The 23403-nt window shown below is 38.5% G+C and overlaps 1 protein-coding gene across 2 annotated transcripts in view; it reads right to left on the bottom strand.

Moving 5' to 3' along the window:
• Positions 1–1929: 1929 nt before the first annotated feature.
• The window catches only part of BNC2 (basonuclin zinc finger protein 2), a 336793-nt gene continuing 315319 nt past the window's right edge, over positions 1930–23403 (bottom strand). The window contains exons 6-7 of one of the 2 annotated variants that reach the window (XM_085041803.1): positions 12896–13343; positions 1930–4543 (exon numbers count right to left, since the gene is read on the bottom strand). In XM_085041803.1, the coding sequence (XP_084897929.1) occupies positions 4529–4543; positions 12896–13343 (463 nt within the window). In that variant the 3' untranslated portion in view covers positions 1930–4528. Of the gene's footprint in view, positions 4544–10260; positions 13344–23403 lie in introns of those variants that run through there. The other variant, XM_085041801.1, reaches the window with a different exon arrangement.

Below are 23403 nucleotides of genomic sequence, written 5' to 3'. Positions count from 1 at the left end.
AGGAAGGGAAGGAAGGAAGGGAAGGAAGGGAAGGGAAGGAAAGGAAAGGAAAGGAAAGGGAAGGGAAGGGAAGGGAAGGGAAGGAAAGGGAAGGGAAGGGAAGGGAAGGGAAGGGAAGGGAAGGGAAGGGAAGGGAAGGGAAGGGAAGGGAAGGGAAGGGAAGGGAAGGGAAGGGAAGGGAAGGGAAGGGAAGGGAAGGGAAGGGAAGGGAAGGGAAGGGAAGGGAAGGGAAAAGGGTGGCATGAAATTTAACGACATGAAGCTGACAACTTCAAGTTGTCAAGCAAGTCAGTAACAGATTAAAGGCATTCAGCTCATTATTGAGCTGTTTATGTCAGGCTGATTCAAAACAGGCAAATGAAATAAACACTTTCAAGCCTTTATTTAGTGGACCTGTGGCAGACATCTTGTATCCCCATAGCTCATGACTCTCGACACATAAACTAAATTTAACCTGTGAAGTAGCTGGATTGGATGGTGAAGTCCTGTTTTTAGAGCTAGATGTTTTGCAGAAAAATGGCTCTTGGACATCCTGGGAGGGCTGGAAAAGAATAGACCTTAGGAAAATCCCACCTCCATCTGAGAGTATGTTTTACTCACCAATAACTTCCCTCAGACTTACAGTTCCCAGTGCTTAGCAAATTCTGGTTATTTGGCCTTCACATCCCTTTCTTTCCCCACCCGTTCTTTCAGCTGGTAAGTCCAGTTGCCTCCATTTTGCTGATCAGGAAATGTGAGACTTACAAAAAAAGTCTTATTGACTCTTATCAAACACTGAGCAGGCTGTTTCCAGTCTAGCTAATACTTTTGAGAGGGGCTCATTTGCAAGCAGATATCCATTCCCATCACGTCAAACAGGACTGTACATGCTTGAAGTTCAGCACATACTCACATGCTCTGAGGTATCACCAACCCAGTGCTCAGCATTTTATAGCACTTAGCAAGTTGTGTTTTATTTTGCTCTTTTCTTGTAGAATGAATGAATATGAATCATATTGCAACACATTGTCTTGGATGTGTTTGTAACATGGCCTTTTTATCTCTATGAGCACAGAGCAATGGACAAAACTATCCTATCATGAGACTACTTTGTTTTCTTCATGGAAAAGAAGTGCAGTATGTAGAAAATTACTAGCATCATAAGAGCTCAGGCTAAACCAAAAGCATTTACCCCAGAAGAATCTTGCTCATATTTTCCCAGCTGATACAGATGTCCCGTAGAAGAAAAACGAGATTTCTTAACAAAAAGAAGTATTCAACCCTGCAAATGGGTTTTCAAAATATCTCGCTACACTACACTCTCTTTTGGTCAGCATGGACCACAAAGCCAATCTCAAGGACTCAAATGTGAATCCTTTGGTGATAAACTTTTATGCCACGGTCCTAGATTTACAGATAAAGGTTGGTGGGGAGACACATTTGGCCAATGTCCTCACCATTTCAAAGCATGGGAAAATTCTTACCCAAAAACACTGAGATAATGAGCTGTGTACCTCTGCTTTGCTTTGAAAAGCAAAATGACCACTGAGCTAAGACATCAAGTTAGAGTTTGGCAAGACCTTCACTTCTGCAGCTTCAGACATACTTAAGTGTGAGCAATGTCCATCTTAAGGGCTTTTTGTGGACAGTCAGGAGACTAAATTAGTGAGACTGTAGGATTCTGGATGCCACAATAAGTATGACATTTCTAAAGAAATGTGAACAAACTAGGGGGCGAAACAATTCTCTCTCTTCCAAAAAGCTTTAACCTATTCAATTTTGGGGAAGTGTGCAAAACTCTTAAATGTAGTATGCAGCTTTCAAACTACAAGAGGCTATGTGCAAGCTTTGCAGGTGAGCGTCTTTCCAAGACCATATGTCTTGCCATGGAAATGTGTATTGCTTGAATCAGTAAAAAATAATGAAATGAAAGACAAAGACCCAAAAAGATCAGTGACTGATAAATCTTTAATATAAAAATTGTACAAGAATTTCGATACAAATTACAAGAGGTATTTGGACAAAGTATGAGTAAAACTCCATTTATATCCCCAAAACCTTATGCATTTTATGCAAAAGACATACCTTAGGACAGTTACAGTACAGAAAATACAAGAAAAGAAATGTCAAATTAAAACAGGACTTTTAATTCCCTCAGATTACTAATGGAAAAAACTTGTTTAGACTACATACAATATTTATGAAGCTACTAATGTCACGATTATTAGATCAACATGATGCAAATTTTCGTATCCCCTTGTACAGCTATATTCCATAGTGCATGCTTTGGTTCTGCAGGCAGGACAGCAGAGCATTCACATTTTGCTCACATTGAGATCAAACAGTGAAAATGAAAAGCCTCCTCTATTCCAAACAGAGAAAGACCTTTGTAAAACTGTCCATCAGGCTTCAACTCCACACTTTCCTGTGCCTGGCTCGGGTACCCCAGGAACATGTCTTGACAAAGTCCACTGGAACAAGCCCAGCTTTGCCAGCCATCAGCAAGCTCTCCATTCTCTACACAGCAGCCCCCTTGCTGCTGTGGGTGGATCACTGGTTGGCACAGAGATTGCAGCCTGGCTGTGAGAGCCCTCCCATGCCTGCTGAGAAAGGGGTTTCCAGGCTTTATGCCTCTGTGACTGAATGCACTGCCAGACCCCTAAGAACTTCCAAATACATGAAGGTTCAAATCCAGTTTATCTCAGTTTGCATCTCCACATGAACTCCCCAGTCAGGTTCCCATATTTGCAGTTCAGGAGAACTGAAACACAGCAGACAGCTACATAGGAAATCACTGTGTTTGACCTTCTATGTTAAAAGCTGTTAAAATATCAGCTGTGACAGTGAGCAAGAGCCTTCAGTCAAAGAATGAAACTTCAAAGCGCTTCAACCATCCCTACAATGAGTTATTTGTATAGGTACAAACAGGTTGCAGTGAACTGCTTGCGGTAAGTAAGTGTGTATAATTTCAGCCAGGGTAAATTTTGAACATGTTCAGGTTCAGATCGGCTTATTTGCATATCTGTTGCACATACATTGCACTGGAACACAGATCACTCTTATAAACTGGAGGACAGGCAGGAGGCATGAACTGAGAACACAAATGCTGCCCATCAAAAAAACAGCCATGTTCTGGGAAAGGAGCCCAATACGATATAGGAACCAAAGTTTGCACAAGAAAAAGCAGCATGCTGAATTCCATATTTTTAAATAGCTAAATGAAACACACACACATAACAGTGGCCATTTTATTAATCTTGCCACTTTACAAACAGTAACCATTTTCACAGATGGAATGCATAAAACTTTCCGAAATGAAGAACACTAGGAGGATGTGTTACTTTTCTGAGAGAATTTTAATGAGACACTCTCTTGGAATGAGAGGAGAAGGGGTGGTAAAGAAAATGGAAAATTAAATGCAATGGCTGAATCTTGTACAAGGGTTTGTTAAAAAAAAAACAAACTTAAAAAAAATTCCAAATGTAAAAGTATAGTTGAAAAGTAATTAATAAATCCGCCTTTGCACAGCTTAGGTGTCCCTAAGTCATCAGGTAAACTAAGAAGAACATCAATCACAGCTCATGTGGCTATCATACCATTTCACAGGTGAAATGGAGGTGGAGTGTGGGGGGGATGCATTCTGCCCCATCAGTACAGGAGGTGGAGGGGATGGGGATGTGGACATATGACAACATCTTGATCTGGATGTGATGATTGCATAATGCTCCCCCACTCAGGCACGGACACGTGTACGCACGACTGCCACTGGTGCCGCAGAGCTGCTGTTCAGAGCCTCTTGCATTTCATGGCAGAAGTGGACAGGTTGTGATTAACTATTGATGAGTTTGCCATCCTAACTGTGCATTATCCTCTGATCATTCTCAACCTTTTGTTTGACAACGGATGCCTTATAAAATCTTTATGCATCACTTAGCTAGTCTTGCTCTCTCTTTCTTCTCTAGAAAGATAATTGCCCTGGATGCTTTTCTTAATTTTCCTAAAATATTTGTCTCCAAAGGTTTGAAGGGAGCAATGTACAAAATCTGTTGAACACCAGAAAAACCTCTCTACACATTAGACATTTGCTCACTCATGCTTCCTGTACTTTTAAGTGCATGAGGAAATATATATATATGTATATCTATATATACACACACCTATGTAAGCATAATGGAAATGATATAATTTTGCTCACTTGTAATCTTCATTTTAAGGCTCTTTGTTCTAACACTGTGTCTGTTTCTTCTTCACTGTGTCTCTGTCTCTCACATTCACACTCACACACATTTTCACAAACACACACAAAGGACACAAACACACACAAAGAACACAAACAATTTCTTTGATCAGAAAGTCCTCAGTTTCCACAAACAGCCTTGGAAATGGTACAGCAAGGAAGGCTGCCCAAGCTCATCATCGCAGGTCAGCTCATCCGGCTGCTTCAACCTCCGTCAGTGCCATGAACACATGGAGTTGACAGGGGAGCAGAGTCTGGGCTCAGCCTTTAGACTTCTGATACAAACAGGCCTCAGGAATTTGTCTGCTGGTTTCACCCTTGTAGTTTCTGATGGAACTCGGAAGGAAAAGGAGGGAAAAGATCAGTGACCTTTGACTGGTAAAAGACCTTAGCATATTAATGGTGGGCACCATCACCTCTGTTGCAGAAAACATCAAATTACCACACAGTGCTGTTGACAGCATTAGCACCTGGAACCAGCAAAGAGGCGCTGCAGCCAACCAATGCCATGAATTGATCCAAGGATATGTAAAACAATGAACCCCAAATGGCTGTGTTTAGGTCTCCTGGTCTTGGGCTTTGTCTGAAACCTGGTCTTGGCCTTTGTCTGAAACCTGTCTTTGACTTTTTGGTGCTGCACTGGCTGCCAGCACTGTTCAACCCACAGTGTGCCCAGTGCTTATAGGTGCATGCAGGACTGGCGTTATGATCCCGGCATGGGACCACTGCTGACCCTGCAAGGAAATCATGCTTCAGCAGCTCCTCTGCCTACTTGAATTTTCAACTGCCATTCAGCAGTCAGAAAGCATACAATAAAAAGGAAGGGGAGTGCCTGCAGCCAGGTACGCTGGCCTTTATGCACTTAAAATTTCTTAAAACAGAATATGTGCTCTCACGTTACTTCACTGTAAAACTCATACTCTTCTGATAGCCCCATCTGAGAAGTACTTCTGGAGCCTGTGCTTTTAGCAGTGTTCTTGAAAATGAAGGGATAACTCAGAAAAAATTCCTCTTCATTTGAGGACAGCAGATTGTGTCTCAGATATGTTTCTCTAACATTTTACAGAAGTTCACACTGACCTCAGCAGGAGATGCTCCTACCACAGTAGAGTAGGTTATAGGGAATTGGCATTCACGATAGGAAGCGAAGGGAATGACATTACTCTGAAATTTGCCCAGGGGTGGGCTAAACCAGTTAAAAAAGAAGACTGCACATCCTGTTCAGCACTGAACCTATGCAGCAAGACGTAGCAAATTCAAACAACTATTTCTAGCAGGCACAGTATGGTTTATGCCAATACAAAGCAATTAGTTGCTACATAAGCAGACAAAAGTGCCATTACAGACAGTATTTCTCAGCTGACCTTTTGCTAAGAAGCCATCTTGTTACTGTCTACCTGATAGCTCGATAGAGCAGCCAGTGGCAGCCTTGGGCTTCCCAAAGACAAATCAAAGTGCTCCAGATGGGACTTCCCTTCACTCACTGCAGATGTGTGTGCATGCTTGTGTGTGTGTCTGTGTGTGTGTGTGTGTGTGTGTGTGTGTGTCAGGGAACGGGGAGGGAAAGCCTGGTTCTTATACTCAATTTTGCCTTCACAGGGGATAAACAGGCAATTACACATCCTTTTATATTTGATGGCCAAGTGCTGAACTTGAAAGCACACTATTAGTTTGTGTCCCTTCAGGGCCAGTGCAATAAGTAGCCAGGAGAGCTGGGGCTAAGGAAGAGAGGGTGTTGTCTGCTGTTAGTGTGACAGTCTTGTCAGCACCATTCACATTACTGGAAGGTAATAAAGTGACAAGTAAGTTATTAGAAAGATATGAGGTGAAATTGAACTGAAGCTTCTTTCTGCTCTGCTCCGTTTTTTTCCTGCTTTGTAATGGGCCACTATTTGTTACAAACCAAGCCTTGTCTTGAGATCTTATATAAAAAAAGAAATATTTATTCTTTGCAGGAAAGGTCACATGAATTTACAACATCACACTTTAAAGGAGAGGAATGGGAAAATAGTTTCATGACAACTACAGCTGCTATTTAAAAAAACACAGTGTCATCATAATGAACAATAATACTGGCAAAAGTCAGAGGACTTGTCAAAAACATGTCCATTTTTTAACCCTTTGGTGGTCCAGAACCATTTTCATTTAAGTGTCAGTGCCAAACATAACAGCAACAGTATTGGGATATACATGATCAATACCTTGATCAAAAAATCAAAGCTGTCATTCAATATCATGACTTGAACAGAGAAACAAGCCACACAAGACTGGTTAACTACAGACTCAAGATAATACTACTTATGTAAAATAGTTGCTGCTTCACTCTGTTACAGCCATTTAAAAGGCAGTGATAATGCTGCAATGTTGGCAGGAATAGACAGAAACCATGAGACTGGAACAGACATGTATTTGGGCAAACATGTGGGTGAAAGGTTCAGTCCATCATATGATGTTGCTCTGTTCCTGAAGTAGAAATGGGTATGGAAAAGAGTTCCTTTTATGTCCCTACAGAACAGGAGAAAAAAGCCCAACTCATCATGTGGCAACAGCAGGATATGCTGATGCTTATCTAGCAAAGTAGCACTACAATCACTGTTTTGTTGAGTTACTATAGCAGCAAAGTCTTTTTCTTATGTCACTACATAAGAAAAAAACCAAAACTAAGAAGGAACTGAAATATACCAGCTGCCATCATGTGTCTGCCACTCACCTTTTCCCCACAGACAACTCCTGCTGCCTCCTTGCCCTTAGTACAGACACCTTTGCTTCTCTTTTGAAATAAAAAGAGTAATGCTGTTAACCCAAAGAGAAAAGTGACAAAAACATTCTGGGGACAGAAGAAGAAGTAACAGTTCTGTTCATGTAAGTGGCAAAAAAAAACTTAAGAGGAGCATGTGTGTGCTCCTAGACCATACACTTTCCCTCCCTTATTAATTACTCTGCCACCAATGTTGCTGTGAAAACGTCCTGCAGAGTTTGAGTACAAGTACATTTCCAAAAAGAAATCTTATTTTCTGATGACAGCTGACATCCTTAATGACCACCGTGTGAGAAATGGGTCCATACCAAGCATTTTTATTTTAAAATATCATACATATTGAAAAAGAAATTTTTGGAAGTAAATCTCTGGTCCTGAAAATGGTTCCTGTCTCTGGAACAGATCAGACTTTGAATTATCATATTTCTGAGTTTTCATGATACCAACACAGCTCCATGTCTTATTGATTTAACACTCCTACCCCACATATTTAGTTATGTTAGGTCCTTAACTGGGTTGAGAAGGCTAAAATTCAGTGAAAACTCAAGTGGATCCTGGCAGTCCCGTTTCCTATTAATTGTACTAGACCAGATCCACTGAGGTGATCACCACCTCTGGCAGCTATTTTACTGTTTAGAACCTGACTCTACTAATTTTTCCTAAAGAGTTCCTTTTTGGAGGATGGAATGGGAAACACATAGGTGATGGAAAATGTATAACCTTGTGGAACAGGCAGAGAAAGTACACTTTCAGTTCCACAATAGAAGGGAGGGAGAGAGGGAGGGAGAGAGAGAGAGAGAGAGAGAGAGGGAGGGAGCAAGAGAGAGAGAGAGAGAAGGATGAAGAAAGGAGGGAGGGACAAAGAAAGGAAGGAGGAAGGCAGGAAGGCAGGCAGGCAGGCAGGCAGGAAGGAAGGAAGGAAGGAAGAAAGGAAGGAAGCCAGGAAGGAAGCCAGGAAGGAAGCCAGGAAGGAAGGAAGCCAGGAAGGAAGCCAGGAAGGAAGCCAGGAAGGAAGCCAGGAAGGAAGGGTGTGGAACGAATGCAAGAAGGAAGGCAAGGCAGGCAGGCAGGAAGGCAAGGCAGGAAGGAAGGAAGGAAGGAAAAGACACTGAAGTTTACCCATGGCAAATATGGTGCACAATTTCTTCTGTGTAAAGTATCTACAGATCCCTGGGAAACATACAAATTTTATAAGCTCAGTCATGAAAAGCCTTTGAGAGATCTTTAAGAGTAGTGTCCATATGCTATTAGGATTTTTAATCTATTCCTTCCACATTTCATTAAATTGAGGTGTGACTCAGTGACAGAGTGCTTATTCCTTGTGTGCACGACTATAGTGTCACCACAGAGTCACCTACAATCTAAAAGGCAAGGTTTAAATATCAGGCATAACAAAATGTACCTGGCTGAGATATAACTCAGAAAAATTGAGTAATTTTAAGGTCTGTGAAAATATTTATGAGTTTAATTAGCTCTTTACTAATACCAGCTAATTAGTCCTCACAGGAGCATGCTTATGGGCAAGATCATATCAGTATTAGTGATATTTCAACAAACTGAAACATAAATGGGTAAGTGATGTGATACGTGTGATACTAAACAGTGAGAAGGGGCTACCAGGGGTGTTAAAATTCATGGTTTCCATTCTTGTGTTTTGACTGTGCTGTTTTCCTTCCAAATTTTCCTACGGTTTTTCAAAAGATACCTTGTGATTAACCATTATCATATGCTTTCCTGACACACCATACCCCCCAACCCTCCCAATGAAAAGAAAAATCCTAAACAACCTCCAGACAAGTAGTTCTGTTTCTAAAGGAGGTTCAATACAATTATTTTCTAATCGCAGACAAAGCTTTTCGATATTTACAGAAAAATACAACTACCTTGAATAAACAAAGCAGTGAAACAATGTGGAAAGAGTGACCACAATAACTACGGGAATAAAAAAAGAATGAACAAACTCCATGTAAAGCGAAGAGTATCTTCCTCAAAGTTGGTCTAGTTCTTGCAAAATGGTTTAGACTGACAGGTTTGGAAACCAAAGGAATAGCCACAGGTTTGTGATAACATAAGCAACTGCACAATACTTTTGTCATCACACCATTACAGGCCACGTTCTGTGCTGAAGAGATGAGATGTTTGGTCATTATCGTACTGCAATCTGGGTCACTGCTGAGATAACTCAGAAATGCTACTTTCAGTAAAACCAAGCTGCTACACCACAGTCCTTTTATGAATTTTTCAGGTAACATCAGATGATACAAATTCCACCACATGAACAATTCTGATAAATACAGATTGTCATAGAGATGCGCGGTAAGTGGAAAGGAGGGAAATGCCTTTCAATTCAATTCAATGTAAGTGTAAGTGCCCTTCTAAAAAAAAGACTGTTCTGACGTTAGTACCACTAGCACTGAAGAAACTACTTGATTTGCTTAGAAATAACAGTGAGCAATATTCTGTCCATAAGAGAGTGATGATATCTCCTACATGGCTTAAGCAAAATCTGAATGAAGTAAAGACTAGGACTAGTGAGCTTCTAAAAATTTTTGGAGGTTTGTCCCTTTTCCCTTACTTTTTGGAATGTGCTGTTCAATTTTGTTTAATACACAGACTTTTTTTCTTCTGTGTCAGTAATCTGCTGGATTTATCTACAGATGATGGTTAAATTTCCAAACAAGTTTACCAAACCCATTTGACCTCTAACAGAAACAGAGTGAAATGAGAATGCTGAACAGTGATTCATTCAGTGAGGAATTATTTATATACCCCAAATGTGTTTTTCATTAAAAATTATATTTATTTATACCGTGCGTACTACAAAACAGTAGGGGCTTTTTTCTGTATATATAATTCAATTTTTGTTCTTTTATTTTTTCAACTTTCCATATTACTTGTTCCTATTAGCCTGGGAGGAAAGATGGGAGTGCAGAACAGGTAACACTACAAAAGTTCATGTGTTTTGGAAGAATGCACTGTTGCTGTTCTAATTTCCCTTTCTCACAAACACACTGAGCTTGCACAACATACAACAAAGCAAAGCAGATCTCTCCACTCAATTTAACAAGGCAAAGTAGTTGAGACTTTGAAGAAAATAAAAAAGATGAAAGAAAAATGTTAGTGAAACAGCTTAGTTTTTTGCTATAAAAATTTTCTTTTTTGTAAACCAGAAGGTAAATTTTCCTTATAGTTTCTGTGGAATCCACAAATGTTTTCAGGGCTTCATGACTGTACGGGATAAAAAAAAATGATCAGAGGCTTGTAACTCACAGGAACATAGTGAGAATTCATTTAGAAATATTTTTCTTTTATTTTCTACAACTGGAAATACTGATTTATTAGATATTGATTCCTACTTTTGGAAACAAAAATACTGAAATGCATAAAACGTACTAAAAAAAGAGGAAATCTATATTAAGAATTTCCTCTAGAAAACGTAACAGGAGTTCAGTACTCAAGTGGACATAAAAAGTAAGAATAACCAAAATGCACAGCAAAACAATACAGCGACAAGCTGAAACAATGGAGCATTTCTGACTCTTGGCTAAGAAGAATAATTTTCTGGGTCAGTAAATACAGAAAAGGAACACATTCTCACTGAAGGAATATTTTATTGTATGCTGAAATATCCCTTGGGGATTTGTTTGTTTGTTTGGTTTTGCTTTTGTTATTGTTATTGGTTTTGTAAAGAAAAGAGTCTACAACACACATCCTAATGGCTTTGGCTGTAGATTGAACTTAAGTAAATACCATCCCTCAGTCAGTATGTTGTGGTAACTAAGGCTGCCAGTGTGGTTTACCAGCTCAAGCAACATGTGTAAACACTGGAAACAAAAAAATTCAGAGGGCAGCCTCCTTTCTCTCTGCCTTTTTCAACTGCTTGCTTCTTCTCTGTCTCCTGTTTGTGCTCGCTCTCTTGCTCACTATCTTTCTTGGACTTTTGTTATTTTCTGACAAATCATGCGAGTGAAACACAAAACATTAACACAACTAGACATCCTTTTTTTTCTGGCTTCTAATTTTATCCAAAGGGAAAGTTACCCAATAAAAAGTCCAGCATATGTTTTCAGAGCTACTAAGTGCTTCTGCCATTAATTTCTTTTGATTGCTTCTATAAAACATGCCTTAATCATACTACAGCACTTTCCATTGCAAAAAAGACAACTTTACAGAACAACATAGTTAACATTATTTCCCTGTTCCTTTTGATTTTTTTAAACACCACAAAAATCCAGGCTATAATAAGAAGCACACAAAATTATATTCATCTTTGTTCTGTGACAAGTAGTATCAGCATTTATATCCCCAAATATTATGCATGTTTGACAAAAAAACGTTTCTACTGGTTCACATGACACAATTCTGGTTTATTTTTTCTTTTATGCAATGTAGTATATAAGGAATAAGGATGCACTATTGTTTCTAGTAATAATTGGCACTTGAAAAAAGCACCAAGAATTCTGTATTTCACTTTACCCCTTTTCCCTCCCCAGTATTTTTCTGTGTGTAGTCCAAAAACTACAACTGTGGATATGGTGAGTCACTACATTTTCTCTTTTCAAAATGTGTGCAAAGTTGGCACTTTTGTATTAACACTAAACACTAATACTCTTTGTTTGGCATTCATGCCCTCATACTGACCAGATCACTTTTATCTAAGTGTATTTTTTTAAAGACACTTACTGAAAATATGGCAATAGTTTAAGAAAAAAAAAGCATGGATATTATTACACATCCCCTTGTAGTGTACGAAAAAGTGCATGACTGGATTTATGTAATAGTACAAGACAAAAAAACTGTATCAAATCAGGTACTGTAAAGCATGCCAGCACCTCTGTATTACTTATATCTAGCAGGTAGTTAAAACAAGACCGTGGTTCTTTTAAAAATGTGCATTAAAGCTAACATAAATGAGTAAAACTAGCCAGCAAACTATTTTTCCTGCTTATCTAACAGCTGAATGTAACTGTAAAAATTAAGCAAAAAATTAGAGTTAAACCACCATCAATACAATTGTTTTACATCATAGGCCTGTCAAGGCTCAATATATATATACAAGTGTAACAGCCATGCTTAGTAGAACATTATCCCCAATGCTTAGAAGACACAAAGACAACTAAGTAGATTGTTTTTTCTTTCTCTTTTTGTTTGTTTGCAATTTTTTTGTGTTTTTGGGGGAGGGGGTTGTATTGGTTTTTTTGTTCTTTTTTTTTGTTTGTTTGTTTTGTTTTGGGGTCTTTTGTTCTTTTTTTTGTTCTTTTTTTTTTTTTCAGGCAAAAGTCATGGGTAGAACAAACTGTCTCTTTGGAGATGACCAAGAACATTCTAACAGAACTAGGGACAACTGCAAGTTTTCTGGGGTTTTTTTGGTTGTTTTGTTTGTTTGTTTGTTTATGTTCACTTTTTTTAAAATGAAGGATCTCTTCCCCCAAATGAAAAGCCCTACCTTTTTGTTTCTATTAAAAAAAAAGGAAAAAACCCCAACAACCAACAAAGGGCGAAAAGCACCTGGTGTTTCCTTCTCTTGCTAAAAAAGAAAAGAAAAAGATTATATATATATATGTATATTTATGTGTGTGTGTATATATATATACACACACATATATATATATATATATATATATATGTAAAAAGGGAGACTGTATATGGCAGTTCAGATGTAGTGGGCCCTCTCTGCGACCTGGCATTATGCTGTGTCCATCCTTGAACTAATCTACTGAAGTGAAAGGAATGTTTTTATGCAGATTTGGGTTCTGGCTGTGCCGGTTTCGGCTACGGACAGAGGAGAACATCATGTTGCACCCAGGGACTTTGCACTTGTGCATTTCTCGCAAGTGCACTGTTTTATAGTGCACTCTGAGGGTTCCCTTGTTGCTGTACATTTTGTGGCAAATGTTACACATTATCCCACCGTTGCTCACCGAAACACTGTTGAACATGAGGGATCCTGGGACATCGGTGCCCATACCTACAGCTAAGGCAGGAGCATCTGCTTTGTGGGCAGATTCCCCGCTGTCACTTGCCCCATCGACGTCGTCCAGGAGAATACCCTCATCGCTTCCTGCATCAGATTCTCTTGAGGAATGGATACTGCTGCTGGACTGGATGCTGGAGGTGGTGCTCAGGTCTAGTACCATATAGTCTTCTGCCATGCCCCTGCCGTACCCATTCATATGGGAATCCTCAGTGCCAGCAGGCGAGGAGGTGTCTTCCCTTATGTCAAGCCCCATCTGATGCTGAGCGCCATATATCTTCACCAAAAATTCATCACGGAGGTCTTTACTAAGAGAAGGCTGTGAAGTGTCCAAGCCCATGTCATCCAGTTCTTTGGTCAACAGTTTACGGTGCAGGTTTATGTTAGCACTGTGTCTGAGAAAGGAAGAGGGAGGGGAAAAAAGGAAAAATGTACAGTGTTTTTTATTAAACATACAGTCATCAATCACCAAATCCAAATTCTGCTTTACTGATAACTCTTCATAAAAATATCCCCTATCCATGTTGCTTGGAAATTTCAATCTTTCTATAAGTGGACAAATTGCAACATAAAAACTGAACAAAACAAGCAAATTACACCCACCCCCACCCCCCCTTATCCTTTTTTTTGTCAGCTGCTGCTCCTCAACATTAATCCCCAACAGCAGCTACAGCCCTTTTATTTTATATTTACAAAATAATAAATTGCACTTGCAGAAAATGCAAAATGATCTTCTTGATTGCTGAATCCCTGCTGACTTGCTTTCTCTTCAAGAGACAAAAATATTAATATATGGAATATCTGCATGTGTTCCTATCCATGTCTAACTCTGGATCCATATCTTTAGATATTTATTCATACATACATATAAATATATTTTTTTTATATATATGTTCTCGCATAATTTTTAAGTGAAACATAGGAGGAGAGTAAAATAAAGGTAACTGAATAATGCATTGTTTGAGGTCCTGGTTCTGGTAATTTATTCTCATATAAAAGGATTCAGAATCAGGCCAAAACAAGATGTAAAAGACTTGAAGGGTTTAAGAGAGCAAGTCTTAGAAATCTACATGTAAGTTTCTGAAAATCTTAGCCAAAGTCAGTGGTTTCATCCTTCTGGGCTGTCACTGCTTCTGCTCCCTGTCCTTTTCCCTGTACTCTATGCAGTGCTGACTGACCCAATCAGTGTAATATCCAGAAAAAAGCTTTGTTAATGGCAGTGAGAATTTTGCCCCAAATCAATCAAAAAATGTAAGCATGGGTTTGGTTTAGGTATTTGCTGAAGTTACTGCACATGTTCGAGACAAGGGAAAACTGTCACTGATGGAAGTGGATTTTGGACCAGATCCCAAGAGCTGCAAATTAGAATACTCTCAAGTGTTTTACCAGATCTGGCCCTGTGCTCTCTAGAAATAAAGCTCTACATTTGCATACAATGTAAGCCTTTGGGTTAGTAAATGTGTAAAATAGGCTATTATTTGAAACACCACATTCTACTCTCCACTTTTGGCATTGGCTTTATTCATCCATTGCAGTAGAACCTCACTGATTTGCAGTAGAGTCAGGAAACCCTCTTTGAAAAACTGCATTTTCTGAATTAATGATGCAACCAACAAATATGACAGACATCAAACACCTCTGACCTCAGAACATGCTCATTTTGCTGAAGTGCTTAAGTATAGGAAATCAGTGTAAAGTTTTCAGTAACAGAAAACTTTAGGTTCAGTTTTCAGAATGTGCAGCATTGCTGAGGAAATGACAAATATTTATTCCGTTTCTTTGGAGGGTGACTTGATTTTTGAGTCAGCAAAAAAAGAATTAGCGAAGTTCTACTGCATAACATTCTTTGCAAGCTAAGGACCCAAACCCGCAATTTACAACATGCAGACTCACCAGTCTGTCTGCCCATTATAAATTGCAGATCAGAGCCCAAATGTAGGAGGGAAAAGAGGGGGGGGGTAAGGGGGAGGAGGGTGGGGAAAAAGAGAGAGAAAGAGAGAATTTTAACATAGGAATACCTTAATTTGCAAAAAAGCACTAGGTATAAAATTGGCATGGGAAGACATAACAGTTATCAAATACTTTACAGACATTCAGGTCCTACATTAACAAAAAAGGACGAAGAGGAACAACAGCTATTAGCAATATTTCCTTATTAAAAGCTTTTACTTTAAGAAACCCTTTGAAACATACCTCTCAACCAACCAAAGTCCCAAACACGGTACAGCAATACAATGCAAATAAATAAAGCAAATGCAAATGTAGGAAGATTAATTGATGTGGAGTTAATCTCTGTGAGTTTCTAACACTTACTTTGTTATTCATTTATCTGTTGCACATAACTTAAGGGAATAAATAGGCAGGAATAGAACTGACCTGTGCCACTCACCTGCAAATGCAGGTAACTGTTCTCTGACATAAAACTGATACTGAAATGCAGTTCAAATGAATTGTCTGCTTAGGATGTAATTTTTCCAGTAAGGGGGTGGTCTAGAATAGATTTCTGTCCTAATGAGAAACAGTTGAGAGGTATGGGTAAGGGTGTAAAAAGTGGAGAGTATTTCTTGCTTTTGTCCCACATGGGAAAAACTCCTTTCACACAAGCAAGTATAGCACCATTGCTTTTTTGAGGCGCAGAAGTGTAATTATGCATATCCCCACACTGCACTTAGGAAGGCTGAGCTTACCTTGTGATAAGATCAGCTTTCTAATCTTTTGCTAAATTGAGATCACAAAAGAGGGAGAGAGAGAGGAGAGGAGAAAAGAGAAAGAAAGGGGGATGGGGAGGAGAGAGAGAGAGAACAAATTCACATTCCAATCCAGACATATCTGGTTTATAAAAAAAAAAAGAAATCTGAAACCAATAAACACAGACTAAAAAAAGTCTTGACTGTGAAACTGGTTTTTGTCAGCTGTAATATCACTTATATTGTTGTCCTGATGGATACTGACTCAATCACACAATACAGAAAACATAAAGCAAATTAATAAAAGCATATTCACACCATCCCCATTATCATCCACAAATGAGTTCTGAACAGATGCATGCTGTGTGCACATACATGAATGATAAACAGTAGTCCTGATGGTCCCTTGCTTTCCTGGTGTCAGATGGAATGCAGCTCCACGTAAAATTTCTAAGCACAGTACAGGAAATGCTTACTGTGAAGGTCTGTCCACACTGACCAGGGTTATTAAATGACCGTAAAAGCACATTTGTGCTTATCATCATAAGGATAACTGCAAACTATTCATAAAGTACTCATGTGTGTACTTATAATTTCTCCCCCTCTCTCCCCTCCTCACTCCCGTGGTATGGGAATTCGCTGCAGCATAGAAGCTAGTCATGTTAACTGTAACTGTTGCTTCCATGCATTTGTGCATACAATTTCCTTGGTTTGCTGCTGAGAAAAACAGTCAGGTATGCAGTGAAAATAACTTCAGCATTCACTAAACAAAGAGATAAGAGTCAATTGCCAAGTTAAAGAGGGGCCACCAAGCCCCAGATAGACAGAGACCAGTCTGAGAAAGAGCAGTGAAAGGAAGCAAACTCTGCTGATGCTCTGATAAGAAGAGATGACTCCCTTATTCAATTCTCACTTACAGCAGTAGCAATCTGTAATCTAGTTAAAGTATGTACCAGCCCATAATATCTGTCAGGCAAACGATGTGCAGAAATGTGCGGACCAGTTCTGGCACTCTGCTCAGTAGTGTCCCTTTTCCGCTGTCAGCAGTACTGTTGGATTCTCCTAATATAATTACATTGACTTTTATTCAATTAAGTGCCATTCCTAGCCTTAAAAAGAAGCTACTTTATCAATTGATTCAGGTGTAATGCAATAATAAAGATGAACTCATGGCAGTGCATTAGCTCTGCTGTTCATAACTTCTGAACATAGGTTCATTCATAGCAGTCGATTTCCATTATGCAACCACAGTTCAAAAGAATTGATTCTTTTACATTCATTTCTTAATCTATTTCACTTGTGTTTAATACTGTCCCTAAATATCATATGCAAAAACATACTGGTGGAGAAGGGAGGAATGAATTGTGAAAAAAATTCATTTATTTATACACTGAAGTTTTGAAATCTTATTAAAAACCCCTAAGTCTCAGACTTCTCCATACCAAATGGAGATTTTCTACCCTAATCCAACTCTTTCCTCCCTGCTTTGTCACTCCCAAACCCAAGGAAGTCCCCTATGAGCCCTCAGCCAATGCTAACCACCTGTCATCTTGTTCCTCTGCTCCTCCCCATGACACCTGCAGTTTCTTGCTTCAGCTGTTCTGTTGCCTGATGTGATTTACAAAGCTGCTTACCTCTTCCTCCTCCAGATACTGCTCCCAGGTATGTGTAAACAATGGTCCCTGAGTAAGCTGAGGCACAGCTTGGGCAGAGTGATTTGTGCCAGTGCATGAACACTGCCATCAAACAGAGAAAATCCTGAAGCAAAATATGCCAAAACCAGCTGAGCTTCAGCCTGCCATGGCTTCATTATTCCTCATACCTGAGCTAGCTAATTTAAGGCTATCTCTAGTGTCCTTTGCACTGCAATGCTATTGTATCAGCAGGCAAAAGAACTTAAAGAATGTAAATGATTGGCAGGGGCATATTTATTTGTGTACAAAACAAAATATTTGACCTAATTAAATCCTTTGAATGACTCTGGACTTCCTAGATTGCTTATTTGTACATCAACTACCAGAATGGCATTTGATCCTCACAGTGGAAGTGTTGTGTAAAGACAACTGGTGAATTAAGTCTTCCAGACAGAAAAATGACATCAAAGGAGTTTTAACTAAAGGCATATCTCACTCTACTTCGGTTACTACACCTACTAACTCCTAGGCAACAAGGGATGGTAAAGAGGGTTAGCTCTGAAAATACTATCTGTGCCAAAGAATATCCAAATGCATGTTTTACTCTGTGCTACAAGTCAGGTACCCTTAAAAATGAGGAGGGTATTGTGTGCACAAGATGTTTTGAGTCTCATATAAGATGTTTTGAAATGTACCTCGTGGAAAGGAAGTTTGAGTAAATTCTAGGACCCTGAATACCTAATTTTTTGACATAAATACTACTCCTTTTTCAAGTTGCTATTTATTAATTAGATGTATGGAAGGCAAAAGTGTGTGCAAAGTCCTCACTAGAGTGAATGCAGCTGTAAGAATGGAGCAGTGCTGCTGTGAAGATGATAAATGTTGATGATAGACATAAAATATGTGGTGGTAATGAAGTGTCAACCTCTGAGTTCACCACTGCCCTTTCAGACAGGAGTTTCAGCAGCAGTGCAATGCAGAATCCTACAGCAGTTATAGCAGTTCCCCCTCTCTGGGCGTAATCCCGCTGAAGGTATTTTCTTTCTCTTGTGAAGTTCATGGAAGTGTTCTTCCATAACTAGAATTCATTGTTGGTTCCACCCCACCTACTACTAGCAAGCTTCGTAGTGACAGATGCACTACGCACCAACAGTAGGAAGGAGGTTATAAACCTAGGAAATATGGTCAATTAAACATACATTCTATTTACACAGATCATAAATCCACATTCAGTTCTCTTAAGCAGTTTCTTTCTACACTTGTCAATGACTCTGATTTTGTTAATTTAGTGTCCATTTGTTGGAAAGAAAAAGTTTAATGGCCACTTTAGTATAGTTTATTTTTTTTAGTCAGTATTTGAATTTCATTTTGAAGTGAGTGAGAAGGAATTTGTCATGGTAGAATTTGTCCTGGTATAGAAATTGGCATGAATTCTATGGATGAATCAAGGCCAAATTTGGATGTACCTGTAGCTGCAGTCTTACTGCACTGAGGCAAACCTCATCTCTGATGCACACAGCAGAGTTAGAGAATTCAAATTGTAATCAGCACTGTTTATTTAGATTCAAATATTATAGAGGGCACAAAACCAACTGCAGGAAAAATTAGGTTGAATGTGTTCACAATTCGGGACAGGACAGATGGTTCAAAATTAAGCACATAGCATTATTTTCTTAATTATTTTAGCAAGACAAAAGTATGATTATATTTAAACATTATGGGATGACAGAGAAAAAGAGAGTGAGAATGAAACTAAACCACAGTTGTTAGGGCAGTCAGTCAGAGACTACAGAAACCTGCTTTCCACTGCTTGATGCAGTGAGACAGAAAAGCCAAGCCAACTGATGTCCCAGTTACATGTGCTAGCTGCTGGGCTTTTGCTTCTCTTTGGCTGACTATATGCGGCAAAGTTCCCTGATGAAAATCTGAGTCAACCATCAAAGTACACTGTCTTGTTCATTAAAATTCTGAAACTATCCATTTCAACATTTCCAGTTGTACCCAGACACAACCTTTCTTCCTGTGTTTCCAAGAAAGCCATCATCCTGGTTTCTTACACTTTAGATATTCTGAACATGCCTTTTCCAGCAAACATATGATTTGCTAAAGTAATACCACCTAGCCCTACTATTATAACGCTGCAGAGAAATCACAAAGAGAATGTGACAGCAGGAGGCCATCAGTCTTTGTGCAGCTTTGTTTTAAGATCAATAAGTGATCCCAGCATTAAGTAGCACAATAAAATTATATTTTGGGACTTAATTCATGCAAAGACAACATAAAATTGTTTTCTGTCAAATTATGTTTTTTCCAAATGATAGTAGATTTATTTTTTTTTAAGAATAGAGAAGCTACTATTGGGTTAAAAAACCTGAAACCCCACAATCTTCAGCAGTTTGAAAACAGTTTTGTTAGAAAATCAAAGGTTAGAACACGTTTGTCTGGTGGTTTATGTACAAATTGACAAAACTCTTTTTGAAGTTGGATATGGAAGTAACTGCTCTGGTTGTACAGGGGCCCCATAAAAGCTACCCTCCTGCTATACTTAGTTTAAAACTAAGCTCTATCAATCCAGTTTAAAATATCACAGACAACAAAACTTTCATTACTCCTCCGATGAGACTTTTTCTGCACTTTTTTCAGCTCCGTATTGAGCCTACATTTTTATCTATAAGGAAATGTTAAAGGAAAGTTCTCTGTTTCTCTTCTCCTCAAAGGCTGTTAATTAAGAGTTATGGCTTTGTCTTAAAATTTCACATGATTTTAGTTTCTCACACAATTTGGGAATATGTCTTAAGTGTTGTGGTCTTACCTCAATTGCATGTCCCTTTCCTGCTTGTTTAAGCCTCAAACTCATAGGAAGCCCAAAATATATGAACATTTCAGAAAGTAAACCCAGAAATTTATGCTTTCTCAGAATCTCTGCAGACTGAAAGTGCTGAGTTTCATGCAGCTAAAATCAAAGAACTAGAAAGTAAGACTCTGGCTAAATATAACAGTGTACATATTTATGAGAAAGATATGGCCTCAATTCTGGTATTTTTTCAAGAACGAAGCAGCAATCAGTTCCCCCATTTGCTTAAGAGAATCAACAATAAAACCGTTCCTGGAATTTAATTAGTAATGGAAACTGTTAAAAAAATTTTTTTTTCACTTACTGTTCTAATTTTGCCACTCTATCAGCAGGCTTTGATACAGGGTTTGTTTTGTTTTGGTTTGGTTGTTTTCAATTAAAAATAATAATAAAAAAAAATCCATAAATCTAAGCACAGATAATAACGGTTTGAAATCCTGATCTGACCTAAATTATAAAATTCACATTTATCTGAGCAGGAACAAAGTTTAATGTAAGGGAAAAAGTAGGTATAAGTGCTAGACTTTAAAAGGAGTTAAGGCAAAAATACTATACTACCTGATAAAACTGTGGCATCTGTACATGAACAGGGTAATAGCTCCAGTTCTTGAGGCCTTAAACTGCATAGAATCTGAAAAATATTAACCTTTTCTAGGAAGAAAATCCAAAAGGTAGAATGCAGTTCAGTACTATTAAAAAAAAAGGAAAAAAACCAAACCCAGTGCTTATTAAATACAGGAAATAAAGGACAAGCAAGTTCTTGCAAATTAAAGATGTGGAGCCCAGTCATTTCAATCCCTTTCAATATGAAACAAATCACTCACACTGGTCACGAAGACAGCTCCCTCTACACTCAAATTATTCACTTGAAGATAAGCTCCCATCAAACTCTTTAGGGGTTTAACTAATTTACTGCACAGATACGGCACGTCTGTTGTAATAACAGGTAGGATGTATTGGGGTCGACCATTTATCAGAATTAGACTTCTTTTTTCAATTCACAGTGAATTATGCTGCCTACACTGCTCCTCTTTCTCAGAGCTTCCCATCCCCTTACGGCCCCTAATGTGGCAGGCAAACAAAATTGACAGTCTCATCTTGTCAACAAGGGGTGATTCTCATGAGAAGCCATTTAACTTTGCAGAGGAAGCAATGTATTAATGTGCCTGTCCCAGGAATGTTAATCATCTTCAAGCTCCCTCTAACTTTGACATGAACAAAATCACCAAATTTGTTTACTAAATGAATCGTAATATGCTAATAAGAGAGCATGACATATATGGTAAAGCCAAACAGATGGTTTGTTTACTCCACTTTGCAACTTTATAAATGTTGCAACTCTGAAGATGTTAGTGAGAATTATTGGTTTGTTGGCAGTGGCAAACATGCCTTTTGCATACTTAATCCACAGTTAGAGTCAGAAAACAATTTATCATCACCATGGAATGCATAAAAAATGTTAATGCAGTCATAGCATTTAGGAAGGCAGGATAGTTGACTGTGTGGGCTGATACTCAGTTTAAACATGAAACTAATATTTGATGGCAATGTTTGCTACCAAGTAATTTTTAAAAAAAATATATCTGTCAGGTTTGGGGTTCTTGAAAGGTCCAATAATTCAGTACATACCTGTTGAGGTGTTTAGTGAGACGGTCCTTATGGTGCAAACAGAACTACACTTCCACAACAGTTGTGTGTGCTCAGAAGCATTGAGGTCATGTTGCACGCTTAATATATTACTATTGCTGTCCATTTAAGATCAAAAGATATTACAAACAAAAAGCACAACAACTGGCGTACTTGCCAAAGTTACTCAGAAATGATCAAAACTGTGTTGCAACACTTCAAGCTCTCACTTTACTAGCTGCCTGGAAGCAAAACAGACTCATTACAAAATAGCCAGCCCTCTTGTCTAATACCCAGACTGGTTGAGAAAGTTTAGAATAAAAGGATTCATCTGACAGAATATTTTCTAAGTGAACTAATTCAGTGTCGCAATGTTACGTGCACAAGAAGGTCATTATACATATGACAAAGTCCTTTGATAGACATAACAGGTGCTCAGCACCACTGACTATCACTCCAAAAGTGTTTCTACAATTTACACAAGCTCTACAGAAAAATTCAGCTCGTGCAGTACACTGCAGTCATGCATTAAGTTCTCAGATCCTCTGTGTTGAAGTATTTGCTGGTCCCTGATACAAGGTGTATTTGCCCTTAAGAAAAGGGCAAATATGGAAGCCCTTAAGAAATGCTGAAGCAACATTCAGCTGCTTGCATTAACATTTCTTTTCAAACCTCAATCATCTAAATATTATATGATCCAAATTTTGTAATCAGAAGTTTTCATCCTTCATTTCATTTTACTACGACAGCCAAATGTGATAATTTTGCAAGTTTTTGCACAAATAGACCCTCCAGTTCAACATCCCACTTATGAATTTTATTGAATTCCAAGTTTCAATAAATGCAATTCCAATTTCAGTAAATGCAGAAATAAAGATAAAATTCAGGTAGAACTCCTAGCTTTCCCCAACTCTGCTTTCAAACCCAATCTTTTCTCTCAGATGTTGATGCTCAGTAACACATTATCTCATGGTTTGCTTAGGAGGTTTACAGATTCTTTACTAATTGAACCTTAAGTACAAAATAATAATAAAACTTCAGATCCAGGAATAGTTTTTTACAGTTTCAGGTTCCACAGCAAATCTTTAAACCATTTGTTTTGGTCAAAATGAAATAGTAATTCTCATTCCTAACATTTGTTTGTCTAAAAATGCTGGTTTTATTTACATAACACCAGACAAACTATAAAACCAAATATGATGTAGCATTTCAACAGGATTCCTTTATTAGTAATTTTACATTACTAAATAAGTACCCCTATCAGGTCAATGGATAGCTGATTATCCTGCAACCTCCAGTCAGATTCCCTGACTCCTCAGTAATTTCAGTCCGAGATTCTTCCATACATACTATTGTCAGCATTTATTAAATTCTCAACTTTTTACTCATCCACAGGAGAATGTGCAAAGATATCTAAGTTCAGCTTGCTGTCCAAGGATTATTTTGGAAGAAACATTAGCAGCTGTCCCAGTCTGGCGCTTATATCTCATTTGAAACATCTACTCATTCCTGACCAACAAAGAAAATTTCAATAAAGTACTTTTACTGGTTTAACAGCAGTGAGCTCCTGGGATTGTCAAAGTGCTCATTCTTTTCCGAGGAGAGAAGGAATCAGCAGCTCAAATATAATTAACCTTCCATTCTCAATGCAAAC

Source organism: Lichenostomus cassidix, chromosome Z, assembly GCF_008360975.1.
Source record: "Lichenostomus cassidix isolate B80296 chromosome Z, HeHo_3.0, whole genome shotgun sequence".
NCBI classification, from domain to species: Eukaryota; Metazoa; Chordata; class Aves; order Passeriformes; family Meliphagidae; genus Lichenostomus; species Lichenostomus cassidix.
The sequence above is the reverse complement of the archived record's forward strand: the minus strand, read 5'-3'. Positions and strand labels throughout refer to the sequence as shown.